Source organism: Vitis riparia, chromosome 15, assembly GCF_004353265.1.
Source record: "Vitis riparia cultivar Riparia Gloire de Montpellier isolate 1030 chromosome 15, EGFV_Vit.rip_1.0, whole genome shotgun sequence".
Taxonomy (NCBI): Eukaryota; Viridiplantae; Streptophyta; class Magnoliopsida; order Vitales; family Vitaceae; genus Vitis; species Vitis riparia.
The window spans coordinates 3427456-3438899 of NC_048445.1; the positions used below are offsets into that span (position 1 = coordinate 3427456).

General features: G+C 37.0%; 3 protein-coding genes across 5 annotated transcripts; 1 reads left to right on the top strand and 2 right to left on the bottom strand.

The window, feature by feature from the left end:
* Position 1: 1 nt before the first annotated feature.
* LOC117932295 (uncharacterized protein At4g00950) lies at positions 2-1340 on the top strand. Its single transcript, XM_034853480.1, has 2 exons — positions 2-762; positions 1073-1340. The coding sequence occupies exons 1-2, from the start codon at positions 157-159 to the stop codon at positions 1151-1153; spliced, it is 687 nt and encodes a 228-aa protein (XP_034709371.1). The 5' UTR covers positions 2-156; the 3' UTR covers positions 1154-1340.
* Positions 1341-1983: 643 nt separating this feature from the next.
* On the bottom strand, positions 1984-5356 carry LOC117932297. The gene is made up of 3 exons (XM_034853481.1): positions 5193-5356; positions 3559-3647; positions 1984-2225 (listed from the first exon to the last, which is right to left on the bottom strand). Exons 1-3 carry the CDS (start codon positions 5263-5265, stop codon positions 2190-2192), a joined length of 198 nt encoding a protein of 65 aa, XP_034709372.1. The 5' UTR covers positions 5266-5356; the 3' UTR covers positions 1984-2189.
* A 1298-nt stretch (positions 5357-6654) lies between these two features.
* Positions 6655-10435, bottom strand: LOC117932265. Of its 3 annotated transcripts, none has more exons than XM_034853420.1 (3): positions 10162-10435; positions 7665-8661; positions 6655-7382 (listed from the first exon to the last, which is right to left on the bottom strand). In XM_034853420.1, exons 2-3 carry the CDS (start codon positions 8615-8617, stop codon positions 6896-6898), a joined length of 1440 nt encoding a protein of 479 aa, XP_034709311.1. In that variant the 5' UTR covers positions 8618-8661; positions 10162-10435; the 3' UTR covers positions 6655-6895. The 3 variants fall into 3 exon arrangements, with proteins under 3 accessions (XP_034709311.1, XP_034709313.1, XP_034709312.1); XM_034853422.1 differs by having other exon boundaries at positions 6655-7379; positions 10162-10365; XM_034853421.1 differs by lacking the exon at positions 10162-10435 and adding an exon at positions 9742-10148.
* Between the last annotated feature and the right edge of the window lie 1009 nt (positions 10436-11444).

Genomic DNA, 11444 nt, shown 5'->3' on the forward strand with positions numbered 1-11444 from the left:
ATGTGTAAAAGTCAAGCTTTTTGTCGTGAATAAAAAAGCCTAAAAGGTCACAAATTAACATCCTCCTGCCTCCATTGTCTTCTTTCCACTACCAAAAAAGGGCTCAAAAGCTCGGAGACGAAGGGACTGAGAAGAAGGAAGTGTCGGTGGTAAGGCATGGGGTCTCAAGCAGAGTCCGACCCTAGCTACGCTCCCAAGTTGCCGCTCTTCTCCATAGCCATGCAAGAGCCTGAGCCCTCCGGAACCCAAACCCCACCGCTCCAGACCACAGCTTCCGTTCCGTTCCGGTGGGAGGAGGAGCCTGGCAAGCCCCGACCCTGCACCGCCCTCGTCGCCCTCTCCAAATCTAGTAGCGCTCGCTGCCTGGACCCCCCTCCGAGGCTCTTCTCCTCCGACGTCAAACTCTCCAAAATGCCCTCCCCCACCACCGTCCTTGAAGGCCCTTACGTGGCTCGCTCTGCCTTCCAGTGCTCTTCCTTCAGAGTGGCGAGAGACCGCCGCCACTCCTTCGGCAGAGGCGGTAGCCCGGAGAGAGGGCAGCTGGGCGCGATGGTGCTGGGGAGGAGAGGGTTTTTCGGGGGTTGGGGGAGGAAGAATCACAAGGGTAAAAGAGAAGCTTCTCGGTCTCTGGACCTTGAAGAAGGTAGCTCCCCCGCCACCACCGGAGATTATGACAGTGGTGGGGGCTCGAGTGAGAAGATGACTAGAATGAGCAGGAGTGGAAGGTATCTGAGCCTGAGTCAAGCCAGATCTCACTTCTGGGTAAGTTTCCGTTTCTTCACTTTGACTGCTGCCTCACGAAACGCATCGTTTTAGACTCTTTTTTCATATTATTCTACAGACCATAATGCGGGTAACGACATTTCTGTTTATCACTTTTGTCATCAACTCAAATCTGTAAAGAGGGCTTTTGAACATTTTTCTAAGATGAAAATCTTGAGGATTTACAGAACAGTCTAATAATAAAAAAATAAAAATAAAATAATAATAATAATTATTATTATTATTAAAGACCGACATGGGTATATAGAGATTAACATAATTTTTTTTTTTGTTGATTTGATAATGACAGGCGAACGTATATGAGGGGCTGAAGCAGGTGGTGCCATGGAAGAGGAGTAAGAAGTTGAAGAAAGATGGGCTCTTGATTTGACTTCTCCTTCGTCCGCCACAATGGTTCAATCACATTTCTAATCAAACCAGCTGTGCCTCACCTTCTAGTCTGTGATTGATTGAAAACTTATGGTGTATAGAGAGAGACACTATGTAATATGCTTTTTAACCTCTTTTTCCCTGCTTGGGTTTGGAAAATGACATGCGAGGAAGACTTTTTATGGATATGAGTGTATGTATGGAGAACAAAAAAAAAAAAAAAGGGTGGGGGGCTCCAATTTTTGAGCCATGGATGATGATTCATTGTATGGGTGGGTGCTTAGATTGGCTAGTTGTGTATCATAATCTAATGAATGCAACTGAGATGTTTGTTCATTGAATTTAAACAAGGCGAGATCTGACAAAGTAGGCAACAAACTGAACCACCATGTGCACAGTGCTGCTGATCGAACATTGTGGAAAAAAGAGCTTGTGGTGGAAAAACCTTAACAATCGGTGAATAGACTAGAACATGACTTTAGAGCAGTAAAATTCAAAGAAAGGAGACGTAATCGTAAGGGAATTAATAATTTTCCTCATTGTTTATTCAAAAATAACTTTCTTTAGTATCATATAAAATACATGAACGGCATCCGTTCACCTTGACATATGGGTTTGGAAGCAGGGCGCAGGTGAAATTTTGGGACCTCTTGATAATGTCATGGACTTAAGTTTTAAGCTCAAGTGGGGGTTCATTTATGCAGGGCATGACATCTAGGGATGGATCAATTGGACAAAGGGCCGTTTTCAAACAATCTTTATGATAGGAAAATGACAGGATTTTGAAGTTTTCAACGCAAACAGTTACCATCAACATTAATATGTGATTACTTCATCCATACCAAACTTTGGATTGTGAGGTAAGTTCTTCAATTGATAATTATGGAAGAAATCAAAGGTTTCAGCATCTAGTTCTCCACAAAAAAAATATGAGTCTCATACTTATTCCATTGCTGATGAAATGAAATCTAAAAGAGTATTTGTAGATGGTACGAAGGAGGACAAAAGAAGATCATCACTCACAGCAACAATCCATATTACCCTTGTTTTTTACCAGTCATGCCTGCAACAACCTGCAGACAAGTGCAACAAATAATTGATTCAGTCATTATTTGCACTTGCTAGACATAAGCAGAAGAAGCTATGAACCAAAAACCACAAGTGCATATGCAGAATTATCAATTCAATTATTTGCATAGGATGTTAGTTTTTTTAATTTTTTTGCTGAAAGCAATATTGCTTTTAGATTTTAGGTCGTTTGTTTTTATACTTTTTTATAATTTATTATAAACTTTTTGCTGAATAGAAAAAGTAACATGATTTTTTTTTAATCTTTTAATGCTTAATAGAAATAAAATATTACAAAAACAAACAACCTAATATTTAACACTATTAAGCATTAAAATTGTATTTAAAATTAAGTAAAAAAACAAACACCACCTTAGACATGGGAAGAAGTGACATAGCAAAACCAGAAGTGTAGATGCAGAGAAGAAACTCATTAAATACTGCATGGGCATGGGAGCCAACTTCTAGGAGTTGGTTCCTCTCCAACAACAAAGGCCCAGTACCAGTACCAGTAACAGAAAAGGCCACTTCTAGGAGTTTTTGATAAGTAACATTATGTTTTTTACAGGCTCGAACCTGGACCCTTTCGCACAAGTCACATTCCTACTCCAGCCCCTTGAGACTTGTGCTCATAATCTTCGTTATATACAGGTGGCCAAAAAATTAGGATTGACCATTAGATAGTCCCAGCCTCCTAGTGCTAGCAAATCTGCTTTACGAACACCAAACTAGATTGATGATTTTAGCCATGCATCTCAAAGTTTCTGAAATGTGTAAATCATCCAGAGGTTAAAGAGAGTTCAATGTATCTTAAGACTATAGAAATCAATCTAACGGTGATGGATTCTTGTGCTCAGTTGATCTATCTACTCTAACCCATCAGATGGTGGATTCCAATTTTTTTTTTTCTTTTAAATGTTGACATGTCAAAATAAGGGAAATCAATCGACCTTCAAGGACCAAGAAGAAGACCCAAGTATGCCCCATTAAATGGTTAAAATGAAAGGATAAAGCATATAGCATTTAGACATACTCTTGCAAACAAATCTGTCCAACTAAAGAGAAAATATAACACCATATCTAGGTGGTAAGACATTCAACTCTATGGTTTATTCATTGATGGCATAAAATGTTCTTTTCAAACTTTAGCCCGCTGCTAGTGAACAGCATACTTTGACAGAAACTTCAAACCTCATATGCTTTGCTAAATTACCCATTATCTTAAAAATGAGAATATGTTCAGACTCTGAAAATAAGTTTGAATATGTAACCATTCAATAGCAAAAGACAAAATGAATTAATTATTTAGATAAACATTTTGTGAAATTTGATACTCACATCACTTAGTGCAGGTTGAGGAACTTGCTTGGATGTTTCAAGGGAGTCCAATATAGGCCTCACGACAGCAGGCAGGAAGAGGCCAACGCCTGAAATTTTCAGAACACAAGAACCAATAAAATGAAACTTTCTCCACCACAAAAGGATAATATAAATTCCTAAAAAAATTGATTGCAAAAACTGCATAAGAATTTATTGTTATTATTATAAGCTAGTGCATAAGAAATTGTGAAGAGAGATTGTCTTTGCAAAATCGTCCACTTTACAAAAATAGTCCAATTCAGTGGCCTTTGATTATTGTGATTTAAGAACTGAAACCTAATAAAAAAATAAAAAAGAAACCAATTATACTATCATTCGAAGTGACATTTTCTGCAAATTCCTCTCTTTTTCAAACTCCTTTCCAGAATTAAGCAATTTGTTCTAATATTTCCTCATCTAGGGGAGAAATTCTCCACGGTTTTCATATAACTAAAAAGGCCTTCGCATCAGGAGGAAAATGATACCCCAGCAATTAGTTGGCATAATCCAGTGTTCAAATTTCTCACTACCATATTTTCTCATATCTTCCCGGCAAAACAAGTCGAGATCCTTGCACTAAACAATCTTAACGCTCAGAGAATCCCTATCCCATATAAACTCATGCCAGGAGTCCTGGAGGAAGGAATTTTCTCCATCAGGTTCATTTGAGGGTTTATCAATTACCATATCTGAAAGCGACCCATGATGTGCCAACTCTCCCATTTAAAAATTTATGAAAATTTCCTCCTTAGCCCTAATGAAAAGAATTCCCTTTGCTTTTGCTGCTAACAACATCCAAATTGGTGAACCACTGTTTCAGGGTTCAATCATTCTCAAATTTGAACTATTTCCCTATCATGAAATACCACCCACCATTTCTTCTGAATGACCATGCATAGTTCCCTAAAATTCAATGATTTCCCACAGAGAAAACTAAAACAGCCCAACCTACATGGTATTTCACATCCACCTCCTCGTCTCATGCCATGTTTTAGCGCATCATTACACAAAAATATCATCCAAGACAGCAAGACCATAAAAGCCTGCCTTTCTGCATATAGTTCTTGTGATTCACCCAATAAAATTCCACAAAACAACTAAAAACAACATCAACACTCATACACTTCAAACAACACACCAAAACAAACCAAACCATAACCCAGACCAAACCCTCAACATTCCCACAAATGTCAATATAAAATTCACCTCTGTGTTAATACTATCACCTCTTTAGGTTTTCCAGATGATACTAGCCATGCTATCAACTAAATTGGGAACTCCGGGCAATTCAAGTTGATTTTAAGATTAGCCGAGCCACTTATAATCACTTATACTCTCTAACCACCCACCAATTATGTTATCCAATCATCATCCTCTCTCACTTCTATCACAAGTTCTTCGATCACCCCCAAGACCTAATTGTGCATTCTACCCGGCAAACCCCAGCCTTACACTTGCAAAAACTAAGAGTATCCATTTCACAAAACACATAAAACTAATCTCAGAAAAAAAAAAATCGAATCAAGTCAACCAAGGCTTATATCAAACGCAGTTCGATTTGAAAAATCGAGAGTTTTCAAGTTAGGGTTTCGAGAGAGAGCACGTACCAACGCCAGCGATGAAGCACGAAGCTGCCACCACCGGTTCCTGCACAATTAACATCTTCAATTTCTCCACCACAGGCATTTTCTCACTCTGTCTTCTCTCTTCTTTCTTCTCTCTGTGATGGATGCGGATGGATCCAGCGTCTGTGATTTTATAGACCGGAAGGGATGATGGGTCCGATCAGGCTTGAACCCGGCCGGGCTTGAAAGCTCCTTGGATTCGGGTTCCTCTATAAAATTGTCCGGTCCAAGCACATTTCAAATTCTCTTGAAAAATACATCATAGTAAAATACTAAAAATGATTTATTATTCAATTTTTGAGAAAATAAATAAATTGAGAGTAGCATAAAAAATAATTTATTGAGCATATGCCTACCCATAATTTTTTTTTCATTTTTGCTTTATTTATCTATCTATCCACTTACCTATTTATATATATATATTTTACTAATATATCGGGATATATGAAGAAATATAGATAGATATTTGATATAAAATATTGAGGATGAAAAAAACTTATAAAATATTAAGATTTTTTTTTAAGAAATGATATAAAAAAATAATAATAAATATTTTGAAATTGTTTTATTGAAGATATTAATATATATATATATATATATATATGATATAATTTATTATATTTGATAATAATATTGTGTTTGTGAATAAGAAATATAAATTTTATAAATATATATTTATTATCAAGTTACATTAAATATTATTTAAAACTAATATTATGAACATTTGATTATAATATATTTAACTTTAAAATATATTTAATATTAAAATTATAATTTATTTAATTAAACTGTATGTATAATTTTTTTAATATTTTTATTTTTATATTTCATTAATATATAAATGATATAAAAAAGATCAAATATTAAAAATATCATGATTGTTTTCATATCTTTTGTAATCAATTAAATATAATTTAAAATTAAAATAATTAGAATTTATTTATTTATTAATATATTCTTTTAATATTTTGTTTGTCCGATGAACTTCAATATATATTTATAAATGGTTTGAGCTTATATTTAATTGAAGGCAAGTTTTCTTGGGTGGTCGCCCGGTTTTATGACAAACCTTTTGTCTTTGTTAAAAGTTCGAACCCCTTCAAATCATTAGAAATAATGAATTACTTGATAATTTGATTAATTTCTACTCTCTTGAGTAGGCCTGAATAGGCTTGAATGCTAAAAAGGATGCTCAATTAGAGTAGAGAAACGAGTTTTTGACTGATGACTATGGAAGGGGTAGTGTCTTAAGACATCGTATTTGAGAGAGCTTTCTAAAACAATAAAACCAACATTTGAATGTCAAACGAGACAATCTTCATCTTGAAGAGGAAAACTCATGGTTTTTATCCAAGACAGGTGATCAATCACATGGAAAAAGTAGTTACTTCTGCTGTTGCTTTACTCCTGCAGAAGTTAAAAAGCTATCCAAAACAAGCCTTTTATCACCTTACCAATATAAATGGGCATCCACCCAGAGGGGAATTTGATGAGATCTCCCTGTTTCACAGTATGTTCCATATACACAAATATGAATCTCATCACATGATTTTATACACAAACAACATACTTCTTGAACTTCTAGAAAGTAGAAACAGAGACTAAGGAAACTGATACATATATACATGCAGGAAATAGTTGAAACCAATCTTCACAGCAAGAAGGAAACTTTGACAAAACCAAAACCCAGACTACAAAGTAGGTAACATCCACCCAATAGTCCATCCTAGGAGCAACCCTGCACCAACAAGACTCAGCCCCAGTGCAAAGGCAACAGCATACTTGCTAATGTCATATCTTGGTTGGGCTCGTTTGCCTCGTCTCCCCTTGGTTGCCTTCTGCCAGCTCTTCCGTTGTTTCTTAGCTTTGTAAGGTGTCCATGGTAGGGTGACTGGGAAAAGGGTGGAGATTGGATGGTCTTTGTTCTTAATTTGGGAGTAAAGGTTTTCTAGTTGAAGCAGGTGGAACCACTGCTTATAGGCGAAGAGTTGTGAGGCTTGTCTGAGGAAGAGACTGATAATATGCTCCTTCTCTTCATGAGCTTGCTTTGCTGCTATCTCAGCTTCCCTTGCACGTGTTTGAGAGTGGCGGAGTGCTTCCAACAGCTGAGCCTTGCTGGGATCATTGTCGGTAATTCCTTGCATTTCTGTCAGATCCTTGTGGTTTGTATTGTAACTGCTTTTGAAGTTGAAGCACCAACCCGGAATAAGATTATAAGAGAATTTGATTGTGTGTATATGCAGGAAAGGAAAATGATCCAGTAAAAGACTGACCTAGGGGGTTTATGAGTTTGTTCTCTAGACTCTACCTTCAATGTTCTAACTCCCAAGCTCCAGTGGTAGCAATCTTAGATCAGAACTTGTGGGTGATTTAACTTTGAGAGAATAGAGAATATAGAGACTGATGGCATGTTATTGTATGAGAGGCAGAGAGCTAGAAATGGAAAATCTAAAGCAGTACCTGAATGGCTTGTCTGAACCATGCCGATCTTCAGCTGAAGCCCACTGTCTTCCATCTGCGCTGCCCAAAGAGGAACTGCCCTTCAAATGAAGGGTTAAATTGGAGAGAGTGCCAGTTTGGGCCTTCCTATCTAAAGATGAGCCAAAGTTGCCCTTGTGAACAAAACATCCAAGAGGGGCAAATGGGTCACTCCTAACATGCATCTTCTGAGGAGGGGGGAGATCACAATTCTCAATATGGTCAAGTGACTTCTGCACCACCAAGGAAGCCAATTCATCTGTATCTGCTGTGCGCCACCACGGCTCATTTTTCTCAACCCCAATCCATGAAGATTCTGAATCCAAATAGAGCTCATTGGGTTGTTTGGAAGCTGAGGAGCCAATAGGCTCTGTCTCCACTAATTCGTAGTACTTCCACATGTTGTTAACTTCAAGGTCTTGGGCATTCTTACTATTTAGAGCATTTACCTCTTGCTTTCCAAAGTCAGGATCTTTCTCTACACAACCAGCAAAGTTTATATTATCTACATCAAAAAAAGATTCAGTGTTCTTGCCACCATCAACACGTCCGCTACCATCTTCATTCTGTGCATAAGCCCCATCAAGTTCAGAGGTCTTGCTTGCAGTTCCATCTATTAACATTTCTACCTCTGCCTCCAAGGCATTTAACTGTTCAGATGTTAAACCCTTTTGGTACCCATAGTTAGGTTGAAGCTGAAGCCACCATCTTGTATCAGGGGGCAGGTTGGAATATGAAGTCCTGTTTAAGGGCATGAAACCTACAGGGGGATGATCAGGTCCATCTGCTGCATTGGCATGTCCTGCATCAGCCTGTTTGGATGATGAAGATGAAGATGGGCAGCAAGCTAATTTTGGAGCTCTTTTAGCATCTTCTTGGACAAAGCAACGATTAGCTGCTCTTTGCCAAACAGCCCTTGCTTCTGCTGCTGCCATCACCCTTCTATTCTTTAATACATTTTACTATGCAAAATATGGGTCTGTTAGAAAAGAACAGGCATCAGATTAACTGCTATTCCTTGTTCAATGGAAAACTGAGGGCTGAACGTTAAAGCTGAAAAATGTGCACAATATAAGCAAGATGACTATGAAAAGTTAACTGCTGTTATGAAAGAATGGAAGATAACCAAGGGTTAAACGTTAAAGCCGAAAAAAGCATACACAATATATTCAAAGATGCCTGTGACAGTTCTCTACACCAAACCAAAATAGATGACCATGAAAAGTTAACTGTTATTCATGAAAGAACAATAGATAGCTGATAGTTGAACGTTAAAGCTGCCAAATGAAAAAAAAAAATGCACGATATGTTTCCATTAATATCTAATTAGGAACCACCTTGAAAACGAGACTAAGCAATTGTGCTCTCAAGACAAAGGGTAGGGTTAAAACCTCAAACAAACTGACCAAAAATAAAGAAACAAATATTCATCATCCTGGAAAAGGAAAATCAATCCAACAAGTATCTCTTATCAGAAGACGCCTCTAACAAACTGCTAAACCACTGTTTGGATCTTTGAAACAATGACAAAAGGGAAAGGAAAATGCTAAAAATTACTTTAAAATGCACTCCTCTCCTCAACCAATTTTAGCATTTCCCATTCCTTTCTGTCACATTTCTATCATCCAAAATGAGTCTGAAGGCAGTCTACGGTCATCCGAGAGACTTTCAAAAGCACATTCATAACAATGCTAAATGACCCTCAAAATCATTTAATACGAAACCACAGCACTTGATCCGGGAACTTGATCTGAATACTTGTAATTCAACGCTTAAGTAACTGCAGGAAAGTAGATGGTGTCCTCTTCCTTAAGGAATCATCTCCACAAGTAAAATAGCTTCTAAACGATCAAATTGGAAAACGATCAATTAAACATCTATGATAATAACGATGGAATCCATATAAAACATGAATCATAAATTTTTCTTTTGTCTTTTCATGGAGTTTCCACCAAACACACCCCAAAATCATCATTCCAAATTCCAAACATAATAAATCGCCAGATCAAATCCAAAAAACAAACAATACCAATCAAAATCTCTAGATTTTCAAACTCACCATACAATTCACAAAAAGCAATACATCACCGAATCTGATCCAACCTTCGTATAATCAATACAAAACACCCAAAGTCACACAGCTAAGATGACCCAGCAAAAAATAAACAAAACCCGCCTCAGGACACACCCACGATAGCAAAACTATATGCTTGAAAGCACCCCAAAATTGAATCAACGTTTAGATAAACCTCGCAACACATGCACTCAAGTAAACAAACAAAAAAAAAATTACTCAAAATAATCTCACAAAACTGCAAAATTTCCATGAAAAGGAAAAATTAGAAAAAAGGAAAATACATCTTTATGATCAAAATATAGACGTGGGTGGGGTACACTAATAATTGAAGAGAAAGGGCGAGAAAACATTTCTCTATACACACCCACATATCTATATATGGAGATAGAGAGAAAGAAAGACCTGTTTTGGCAACAAAAGAACAAAGAATTTGGGTTGAAGTGAATGCAAAGAAGAGATGGGCAGATGGGTATATATTAGATTGAAGAGATTCAGCGTTATTTATGATCCAAAACCGCTAATCAAACGCTCAGAAGTCTCTTCATCCCCTGTCGGAGAACTCCTTTGTTTTTCAGTTACCTATTTCTTTGTATCCGCGTCGATCAAAACGGTGTCGTTTCAATGAGACCCTCACCCTGGTCCATTTCAAATGCTTGTAGTTTTGCCAAAGTGGGGCCCCTAGTTTTATCAACTTGGAAATCTCTAAAATGTGATACTCATACCGAAACAAGCATGTTCGATGCTATACACGTGGACCCGAGGTGGGAAATTTATTGGTGGTGATGGGTCCACCTCATTTCCAGGATAAGGCCACTTTGAATCTTTGTTTATTCTGAGAACCAAACAGGGGTAATAAGAAAATCATACAGGGGGCCACGTGGGGTCTCAATTCAACCACCCTTTCGGCCATTCCTAAATGGAAACAAATAAATAAAAACAAAAATAAGCATTTTAGATCCATTTAATTTCAACCTTCACAATTAATAACACTTTTTTCTATCATATCTTTGAATATCTGGAAAATAAAAAATATTAATCATAAAAAACATAAATAAAATATGAAAAACATAATACAAAAAATATGATCAATTTGTAAATAATATAAATAAGGCAGACTATAGATTATGATTAATATTAAAATTTTAATATAAACTTTTTTGGATATAAAAAATAAAATTAGAAGGGGATTCTTAGATACCGTACCATAAAAAGTCGTCGTTGACAAAAGGTTCGATGGTCAAATGGGTTTTATACTATTTAACATTTTCTTAAATTTTGTGGAATTGTGGCCATATTCAAAACAGTTGATCAACAAACGGGTCCCACCATGACATATTGACCGTCCGATGCTTGGTGAAACAAGGACAGAGAAAGGATCTGGTCTGTGTGCGCCCATGGTATTATGGGTGAGCCCACATTAGCTTTTGAGACATCTACGTGACAAATTGAGGTGAAGCAGAGATGTAGGGGTCCACGTGGCAAGAGGTGATTGGTGAAAGAAAAGATTTTAGGGTATAAGTTGGGTGAATCTTTTTACAAGCAACGTATTAAACAGGCAAATGATTGATTGATTGATTCTTAGACACGTGGTTTTGGCATTCAACACAGAAATCAACTTTCGATTCTAATGGCTGCCCACAAGATTGTGTAGTGTGTACATGAACTTCCAGGGTAATTTATGAAAA

Excerpts from the sequence above, each read along its gene's own strand:
- LOC117932295 (XM_034853480.1), top strand. The coding sequence starts at position 157 with ATGGGGTCTCAAGCAGAGTCCGACCCTAGCTACGCTCCCAAGTTGCCG. Across the intron at positions 763-1,072 it reads AAGCCAGATCTCACTTCTGG|GCGAACGTATATGAGGGGCT; the intron begins GTAAGTTTCCGT and ends TGATAATGACAG.
- LOC117932297 (XM_034853481.1), bottom strand. The coding sequence starts at position 5,265 with ATGCCTGTGGTGGAGAAATTGAAGATGTTAATTGTGCAGGAACCGGTG. Across the intron at positions 3,648-5,192 it reads AGCTTCGTGCTTCATCGCTG|GCGTTGGCCTCTTCCTGCCT; the intron begins GCGTTGGTACGT and ends TGAAAATTTCAG. Across the intron at positions 2,226-3,558 it reads CTCAACCTGCACTAAGTGAT|GTTGTTGCAGGCATGACTGG; the intron begins GTGAGTATCAAA and ends ACTTGTCTGCAG.
- LOC117932265 (XM_034853420.1), bottom strand. The coding sequence starts at position 8,617 with ATGGCAGCAGCAGAAGCAAGGGCTGTTTGGCAAAGAGCAGCTAATCGT. Across the intron at positions 7,383-7,664 it reads GGTTCAGACAAGCCATTCAG|CAGTTACAATACAAACCACA; the intron begins GTACTGCTTTAG and ends CAACTTCAAAAG.